At 40.4% G+C, this 9,983-nt stretch overlaps 1 protein-coding gene across 1 annotated transcript; it reads right to left on the bottom strand.

Annotated features, from left to right (window-relative positions):
- Nucleotides 1-1,791: 1,791 nt before the first annotated feature.
- On the bottom strand, nucleotides 1,792-8,994 carry GZMA (granzyme A). The gene is made up of 5 exons (XM_032144916.1): nucleotides 8,888-8,994; nucleotides 6,043-6,187; nucleotides 4,092-4,233; nucleotides 3,638-3,907; nucleotides 1,792-2,023 (listed from the first exon to the last, which is right to left on the bottom strand). The coding sequence occupies exons 1-5, from the start codon at nucleotides 8,955-8,957 to the stop codon at nucleotides 1,862-1,864; spliced, it is 789 nt and encodes a 262-aa protein (XP_032000807.1). The 5' UTR covers nucleotides 8,958-8,994; the 3' UTR covers nucleotides 1,792-1,861.
- Between the last annotated feature and the right edge of the window lie 989 nt (nucleotides 8,995-9,983).

Here is a 9,983-nt window from a genome sequence, read left to right as displayed (position 1 = left end):
CTACATTTTTCTGACTGCTGTCACCATTGATTAGTTTTTCCTTATGCCAACTTTCAGATAAATGGAATCTCATCATGCATATTCTTTTTTATCTCACTTTTCCTTAACATTAAATTTGTGTTGCATAAAACAAGTTTGTTCTTTTTCATTGCTGTGTAATATTTTATTGTATGCCTGTGTAACGTTGTTTATCCATTTTATTGTGTGTGGATATTTGAGTTATTTCTAGTTTTGACTTCCAAGAATAAAGCTGCTATGTACATTCCAGAACACGTCTTTGGTGGATAAAAGCACTCATGTCTGTTTGGGATCTACCCAGGAGTGGAATTGCTAGATCATAGGTTTATATATATGTTGAGTTTTAGTAGACACTGCTAATTTTTGTATGAAGTTGTACTAATTTACACTTCTACCAGCAATTAACAAGGGTTCCATACAACCACTTTTTAAACAGAGTTCAAAATCTGTAATACATATTGACAGTAGGGAATATTCCATCCTCTTTTTGCAGTTAAAATACTAACTAGCAATGAGGGATTGTAGCAAGTATTTAAAATATCATCGTAGTTACTCTCTCAGAGCCTCTCTTTTATATAGTAGCACCAGGTCTCCTTTTCTAGTAGAAGGGTTCTTGTCCCTGGCTGCATATTAGAATCACTGGAGAGCTCATACAAAGAATACTACATCCTGGGTCCCACCAAATACCAATTAAATCAGAATCTCTAGAGGTGGGACCTGGGCACTGGTCATTTTAAAGAGCTTGGTGAGTCTAATGAACTACCATGGTTGAAAACCAAAGTACTATTATTTTAGCCAGTCTTTGAGCTATGCTCCTTCCTTTGTTGTTGGTTTTTTTTTTTTTGCACTTTCTTTTATTTTAAGAGCCTGTCTCTTAGTGTTGCTGTATGTTATTGGTTTGAATATGTATTATGCATGTATATATGTGTGTGTATATGTGTATATATATGTGTGTATGTGTATATACATACATATATAATATATGTACATATTGAAATTTGTATTACATAATATATATAATATACATATATAAAATTTATATTACTAAAGGGACTATAGAAATTGAAAGAATCTGTTCACATAATCACATCCTGAAATGACTGCAGGCTGATGACTACCTACTAAAGTCACTATGTTGAAAAAATATTATGAGCGCTTTTTCCAAAGAAAACTTTCTGGATACAAGTCAACACTCACCCCCTACTATGGGTTGGCAGCCACTGTAACCACCATGTTGATTGGATCTACCCTGTCTCAACAACAAAGAGAACTGAGAAATCACCTAGGTAATCCAAGGCTTAAATGCAAGCCACTGAGAAAGAAGGCTGACTTTCTATTGTATCATTTTCTTGGCTGCCCAAGCACTTTATTTGTATGCCCTAGAATTTGGAAAATACTGTAAGGCATTGCTTGTTTCTTTTTCTCCCATAGACTCAGGTTCTTGTGTATAACATGAAAAGCAGGTGTTAATGTGGAACAATGCCCTATATTTCCTTTTAACACAAATGTTCCAGACTGGCTGTTTCTGTTTCCTGTGGAATTGTGGAGCCCTTTACTGCATTTGTTATTAGACCTGATCTTAGGGTCGTTCTTGCTGGATTTCACTGAGACAGAGAGATGAATAATTCAGGAAGCGTTCCCATGTCACTTGACGCACAATGACTCTGGTGACATTGATCACGTAATCCTTGCATTATCTACAAGGCTGCCATGTAACTCTGCTTCACTTTGCTGGTGCAGATCTGCCCACTAAGGTTACAAGAGAGAAACAGGTACAGTCATGCAAATTGATTTTATTTGTGAAAAGATTAAGAAGCCACAGTAAATGAAATGAAACAGTTATTTAAACTGCTCCCTTGATAGTCATAATTATCCAGTTGAGGTGTTTCTTTGAGAGAAGAATATAGACACCAGGCCAATGAGGGTCTCCGCATTTATTTTCAAGGCCAAAGGAAGTGACCCCTCGGAAAACACCCTTGCACAACAAAGGGCTTCCAGAATCTCCCTGGAGGAAAACAAGAGGGGTGGGGTGTGGGGTCAGTGTTCAGCATTACCACTAGTGAAATGGAAGAAATTCTGCAGCATTTAATATGGAGTTAAGACCAACCTTGACTTAATTGAAGATAGTGCTTAAAAATTAAAATGTTTGGAAATATTTTAATATTTTTGAATTGGTTCGCTTGGTTTATTTATGAGCTAGTGAAAATCGAAGTGAAACTTGTACATGTTATCAGCTAATTTTGAGACTGTTGCTCTGCTTTTGGAAAGGAAGGTCTCCCGTTTGTCATCTTCTCAAAATGCTTAATAACTCAAGGGGCAAAATAGTCAAATGCAGATGGTACACTGAAGCAAAGAATAAAAACTATGTTTTCTGGTTCTTCTAGCAGATAATTGCCTTCCAAAAGAAACAAAACCAAATCAGTCCCTTTCAGGCAAAAGTTGGCCTTATAAAGATATGAAATAAAGAACCATGTTGGAACCCAGGATCCTCCTGGACAGGTTTATTTCCCCTGCCTGTTACAGTAACTGGCACTTGCAGAATTAGTCCTTTAGGTTTAATTCATCAATAACCAATTCCAGGGTATTGAGAGAACAGGCAAGAATTGCCAAGCTTTGGTGGTGGCAGGTGGCTGGTGGGATGGGGACTAGTGTCTTGGGATGCTGCCGTGGCCTTAGGATGCTGCATGTGGGTTCCAAAAGCATGAAGGTTCTGGGTTCCTGGGAGCCCAGGGTACTGCACAAGGGAGGGAATGGGGGAACTAGGGCAGAGAAGAGAAAGTGGACAGGTACTAAAGACAAATGTTTTCTTTTCCTGGGATTTGGCTGGCTTTGGTTCTGAAGGCAAGACATAGATCTAGGGAAGGACAGAGACCTTTGGATTTCTCAATCTCTGGTAACTCCCAAACCATGCATACTGCACACCCTTCTTCGGGTAAGACTCTGTAGGGTCTTTGGGACAAATGAGAAATGCAAGGTAGTACTCAGTTTAAAAATCTGTAAAATGTTTCTTCTATTCTCATCTTTAAGCATGGCCCTATCCCACCCCTTCTCAGGGGGTTCTAGGATGGAAGCTTACACATTTTCTGGTATGAGTCATGCTTTGAAGTTTGCTGCGGATTAAACTAAGCTCTAGGAAGCTATGGGGTCTGGCTGGAAATATTCAGCCAGGCTTGACAGACATTTCAGACATGCCGACGTTAAATGGCAGAGGAACGTAGTGGGGAAGGAGAGGGAATGTACTGAAATGGGGAAAGAGTACTGAATGGCCTTGAGGAACCCTGACTTCAGCTCTCATAAGTGTTGTATATCTTCAAGTTTAGATCTACATATGTTAATATGAAAAATGAGACCAAACATTGCTTCTTAGTAATTTTTGTAAAAAATCAAAAATATGTAGTAGGTCACCCCATGCACTAGCAGTGAACTTCTTATTTTTGATTAATGACTCACTTGAGCTGAGAACATTCATTTATTTGACTGGGGTTTTATTAAACTTATTTCAAAAAGCTCTAGGATCCTGTAGGAGCCAGTGCCATGACAAAACAAAGCATGACATTACATTTTCTCTGTCTGCATGACTTAATTCAATAGCTGAAATGTGGGATCTTATTTTACTTACATTGCACGAGTCTTTTCCACCTTGGAGGCTTCCGGCACAAACCATATTCATTCCAATTACAGGGTTAAAATTATAGTGATTTCGATCATTGCAGACTTTTCTGTCTATGATGGTGATATTGACTTCTCTCAGAGTATCGGACCAAGATGCACTATTGTGACTCCTCCCCCACCCTGCAACTTGGCACATGGTTCCTGGTTTCACATCATCCCCCTTTTTAGGTAGATGAAGGATAGTCACATATTTGTTAATTTTTGCTTTTCCCGTCAGCTGTTGGAAGAAAAACATAAAGTGTTAATGGGATAAGATATTTACATTTTAAATTATAGTCCAAATTTTCAGGATCCTCTTTATGTGAGTTTTTACAACAGGAGCACCAAGGAAAGATTCTCACATCGGTGGCCAGATTGTAGAAGGTTCTATGACTTTTGAGAAGACAATCAAAGATACGTACCTGTAAAAGTTTAAGATCACCTTCGTGTGTGGCTGGGTCATAGCATGGATAGGGAAACTCTTTCTTAACAAGCATTATCTGTTTTTGTGGCTCTTCCCTGGTTATTGAGTGAGCCCCAAGAATGACCTGGGACCTTTTGTTCCTGAGAACAGACACAACATTGTTTACTGGATTTATTCTTTGTATTAGCAATTGAGCATATATGCTGATCAGTTTCATTGTCCCATTTGTAAATATGGAGGTGGAGAGATTTCTTTGTGGCTCAGAAAGAAAATGTGTGCTTTAAAGAATAAAATAATGTTTATGAATAAAAGAATGTTTATGAATTCATCGTCATCATCATCATCACCAGCTTATTTATAAAAAGCTAAACTAGGTTCATTGAAAAACAAGAGAATTCCATGGCAGCAAAGCCAAGTCTTGTGCTTGTCTGCCCCTCTACCTCTGCCTTATTTAGCTGTGATGGAGAATTACTTATTAGCTGTGATGGGAAGCAAAGATCTCAGTAGTCCACAGACAGAAGCAAAAAGCAGCCAATAGTTGTAAAGTAATGCACTGAAGGGATCTTTTCAAGAAAACAACAAACTCAAATGGGAAAACTTTCAGAAACAGATTGCCCCGTGGAGGACCCTATTTGCTTGGCATTGAGTGTGTTGAAGGGATGGTGGTCTGAAGGAGGGGTCCAGGAGTCTTTTTTTCTCTTAAAGGTTCATTTTGGCTATCAAAATCAAAATGCTTTCTGATGTACTGATGATTAAGGCTATCATCATTCACAACCCAGTATAAACTACACCAACCAGATTATGCACACTGCCTCTTTTCCATTACATCAGCTGAGATTAGTCTCACTTAAACGATCACATGTATCCCCAACATATGTGCAACTATTATATGTCAATAAAAAGTAAATAATTAAAAAATAAAAGAAAAAGACCTTAGAACAGTGCTTTCCAGTAGAGCATATTTTTATGATGAAATGTTCTATGAATCTGCACTAGCCACATGTGGCTACTGAGGACTTGAAATGTGGCTAGTGCAATTGAGGAACTAATTTGAGATTTTATTTAACTTTAATTGATTGAAATTTACATAGCTACATGTAGCTAGTGGCTATCATATTGAATGGCCTAGGTTTAGAGGCTTGATTTAGAGAGTAGGAAAAGACCAGGCCTGGGAAGAGGTTTGAATGTAGTGGTCGACAGGAGTGAAGAGATAGCCAAAGATGTGAGAGGAATTCACGGAGGCATACAGGAAGGCATTGGACACAAGCTTTCTGTACTTGATGGTTGCACCCAGGGCTCTGAGGGGGCACTGAAAGTTTCACCCTTCCATGCTGAGGCTAATTCTACCTGGTCACACTGTCATGACAGAAGCAAAGCTCTGCAGCACCTGTACCCAATGGCTCAGTGGAGATGTACAGAAAGAGCTTGTGGATGCTGCTTCCTCATTGCTTGATTCTTTGTGGGAAGTCTGGGCTTAACTTCCTTTTAGGCTCAAGCAAGTACCCAAAGACTTAAGCGATGTGAAGATACATGTGAACCTCCCATGGCTTTAGTGGGATCTACTCTATTTTATTTTATTTTATTTTATTTATTTTGAGATGGAGTCTCACTCTTGTTGTCCAGGCTGGAGTGCAATGGTGTGATCTCGGCTCACTGCAACCTCCGCCTCCTAGGTTCAAGCAATTCTCCTGCCTCAGCCTCCAAAGTAGCTGGGATTACAGGCATGCACCACCATGCCTGGCTAATTTTGTATTTTTAGTAGAGATGGGGTTTCACCAAGTTGGCCAGGCTAGTCTCAAACTCCTGACCTCATGTGATCCACCTGCCTTGGCCTCCCAAAGTGCTGGGATTACAGGCGTGAGCCACTGTGCCCGGCCTACTCTTTTTATTAATGTTTCCCCAAATTGGAATATCTTTACAAATTTTTTTTTAAAAACTCAGGCACTTACAAGTTACAGTGAGCTGCAGTCAACACCCAGTCTTTTGCAATCAAAGCCCCAGCACAGATGGTTTTTTTGTCAAGACTAAGTAGGACCATGTAGGGTCTTGAATGAGGAGTTACTTCATTTCCTCCAATAATTTTTTCACAGACATCTGTTCAATGGAAAAAGACAAATCAGATTGGTGCTCACCCCCAAAGAGCTCTACACAAAGTCATGTTTCTAAGACCAGCCATGCTTTTTGCACTCAGAGAGGAAGTCTGGATGAGAGCATTTCCCCTGCTTTTACTCTATGTAGACCTGCAGACATCTGATGCAAATCCTATTCCTATTGGACTCTAGGGTCCTGCTCTTCCACCCACAGAAGCGAGGCCATTGACTGTTCCAGGATCATTAGGCTGGATGTCACAAACCAGCAACCTCAGGCCCCAGGGCAGAAAGCTCTGCCTTGGTCTTTACCATCAACAGTTGCTGCAGGAGATGCCAGTGGTAGTGACAACCTCAAGTGCTCCCACCCTTTTTGGCTAAGTATTAATTTGGGGGAAATAGATAAGACTTTTAGAAGCCTCATAACTTCCATTTTAACCCCAAGCCATTGCAAAAATACAGCTTATGAACCAATATTAGCATCGTTTAGCTGTGACCCTACCCCTCAGTCCTTTGGTCATTATGAGACTTTTGGTTGTTAAACTGCACTGTTCTCACTCATAAGTTAAGAAAATAACATCAATTGCACCTCCCCTTCAATCTCTAGACCAAACCATGTGGTTTAATCTAAGGTCTTTTCCAATGAGATAGGGAAGAGAGGAGAGAAGATACCGTATGCGGAGAATTCTGCCTAAGTGACATTCCCTTGATGATAGTCTAGAAGTAGAGACCCATGGTTAAGGAACAGTGAGAACTAAACACAAGGCAAACCATATATGCTGATAGAGAGAACCTTATGTCTTAGTGATACACTCTGAGCTCTCCACCTCCTGCACCAGATGTTCTTGGATTCTCCCAAAATACTTCTGCTGAGACTCATGGTTTCTTGAATAGGGCACAGTGCCTTTTGTTCCATAATTAGGACTAAGTCATTGCCAAATTCACAGGCAAGTATTAATGACAGCTCTAGAAGCCTTTTGAAGATTTGATGAGGGTAAGAGCAAGGAGGAGAGTGACCACATGAAATGTGGCTAGTGTGATTTGAAAAAGCAGAGGTCTCTGCTTTTAAAAAGGGAACTAGGAGGAAGAAATTCTAGGCTCTAGAAACAAAAGGGTAAAGAGCTTATAGAAACAAAAGACCTTCACCCAATCCCAATTTTCCTAGGGTGGTTCATGTACAGATAGATTTCAACTGTGCCTTGCTTTGCTGTGTCTGTTCCTTATATGGGCCCACACTGCCCTCTCTGAACACAGGAAACAAAGAGGAGCACAGCAGGTTGCTTTTGTTGTTTTCCTTTGAAGAAAAGATATGGCTGGATTTATCTGCCCTGTATTTTTCTGTTATGGAGGATTTAACATGCCTGAATATAGTCATACAATGCCCTGCTTATAACATAGCCAACCTTTGTCCCAAATGTCCTGCAGCCTTCTTATTTTTTTATTTCTTTTCTCTCTCTCTCTCTCTCTCTCTTTTTTTTTTGAGACAGAATCTCGCTCTGTCACCAGGCTGGAGTGCAGTGGCATGATCTCAGCTCACTGCAGCCTCCAACTCTCTGGTTCAAGCGATTCTCCTGCCTCAGCCTCCTGAGTAGCTGGGATTACAGGCACGTGCCACCACACCCAGCTAATTTTTGTATTTTTAGTGGAGGCAAGGTTTCACCATGTTGGCCAAGATGGTCTCGATCTCTTGACCTTGTAAACCACCCGCCTCAGCCTCCCAAAGTCTTCTCATATTTAGGTGCATGATAAACCAGAGTTCTTTGGGAATTCCTGGCAAGGCAGGTTATTACATAAGTCCCTGCCTCCAAAAGCTGATGAATCCTGGGAAAAACCGTGGCTGGCTCCATATTGCCACAGCTTGAGAGTAGTCCTCACTTCCTAGCAGGTTCTTCAAGGGAAATCTAGAGCTCCCCAAGAGCTGTCACCCTTTCAGTGGTAATACCATGAATTATACAGCATTTTAACCCATGTATGTGCAACTCACACAAAAGCAGAAATATTGGTTACCATTTGGTAGACAAAAATTTAGCTTAATAAAAAATACTATAGCACTCCCAAAGGGTCAATGAGAGAACTGGCCTCATGTCTTAATTTATTGCCAAAGAGTCTCTAGACCAGAGAAGTAAGTATAAAAATTCTAATAATTCCTGATTCACTTTTGGTGTCTAGGTCAGATTTGTCTTAATTGCTTTTATGCATTTTCTGCAGCAGGAAAGGCTGAGCTGACTAAGTTGCCACTATTCCTTTCCTGGAATGTACCATTTGTTTTACTAACAAGAGAGTTTTGTTCGCTTATTTTTACATTGTCCTTTTTGGCAATTTTCAAGTTACAAATTGGCAGCAATAAGCACTGGTGGTTCTGCTATCTTTTGCAAAATAATTATGAGAAGAAAAGATATTTTTTTCTTCTAAAATACAGAAATATTTAAAATCCAATAAAGAATGCTATTTAAAAAAAAAAATAGAGACAGAGTCTCACTATGTCACCCAGCCTGGACTCAAACTCTTGCTTTCAAGTGATCCTTCCACCTCAGCCTTCCTAGTAGCTGGGACTACAGGCATGTGCCATTGTGCCTGGCTAAACATTATAAGGCTTGGGGGAAAACATCTTCTTTCAGTATAGGAAGGTAATATTACCAAAAGTTCATTGAAAGTCTGCTCCATTTTGCTTCATGGTCATAATGGAAATGAGAAGAATCAGTCTTACCTTCAGGAATTAGCAGGAGAAAAACGACAACTGAGAGAGAGGATGCCAGAAATCTATAGGAGTTCCTCATTGTGGCTGCTGTCCCACATCAATCAACCTGAAAATCTGTTTTCAGTTCTTAACTGCCCCTATCTATATACTGAGAGTAAAAAGGATGTGGTTTCCTTTCTTTTTTTTTTTTTTTCAAGTTTCAAAGTTTAGCATTAGGAAACCAAATCCAAATAAGTGAGAATGGTGGATGATGGCTCACTGCCAGCAGGCATGCTTTCCTTTGCTAGGACTGCTGAGAGGGGCGCTGGAATTCTACAGGGTGGGAGAGGGGCAAGGGACCTTGTTGCCATCAGAGTACACCAGGGAAGACTGTAAAGTGTCTCAGCTACGATTTTGAAGACGCTTTCATCATCTGCAATATTATCTGCAGTATCCATGACTGGAAACTCTCGAAGACTTAAATTAGAATTTTAATAAAAGTCCTCAAAATTGGTCACCAATCAAACTTCTTTCTAGCTGTCTCCTTGGGTTATATAAGAATTAGTAGGCCAAGTGCAAGCTAGGGACAGGAGGGAGATTTATTTACATAGAGGCTCGTGCCTGGATTTTCTTTCCCCACTTTGTGGTGAGTATTTATTGTGCTCCTGCCTGGTCTGTGGCAGGTGTGGGGACATGGGCTGGAGGAGGGTAGGGGTTCTTGGCCCTTTCCAGCCCTCTGATTGTGCGTTCCTGTTTATCTAGTTTCACAGCTTTAGATACTGAAATTATAACTGAGTTTCCCTCCCTCCGCCCCCCTACCCCTGCTTCCTGCCTTTCTTCCTTACTTTCTTCTGAACAGGTTTAGCTGAGAAAAGAAGTGGGAGTCATTTTTGTTCCAATGTTGGGGAATGTCTCACTCTAAGAAGAGTCAACCTCAGTCCCCGGAGGAACAGTATGCAGTGTGCTTTCTATTTGAAATGAGTTCAGCTCTTTTTCTGACCTGAGGATGTGGTCTCCAATACAATACACATGGTCAGATGTGCTGTCAGGATGTTGGGTACTGAACCAACCATCCCCATAGTTAACACCCTGATGACTTCAAACCTAGTGGTTACTTCTTTAGAAA

Source organism: Hylobates moloch, unplaced genomic scaffold (genome assembly GCF_009828535.3).
Source record: "Hylobates moloch isolate HMO894 unplaced genomic scaffold, HMol_V3 SCAFFOLD_23, whole genome shotgun sequence".
In the NCBI taxonomy this organism is placed as follows: Eukaryota; Metazoa; Chordata; class Mammalia; order Primates; family Hylobatidae; genus Hylobates; species Hylobates moloch.
Note: the sequence above shows the minus strand (reverse complement) of the source record. Positions and strands in the feature narration are given on the sequence as shown.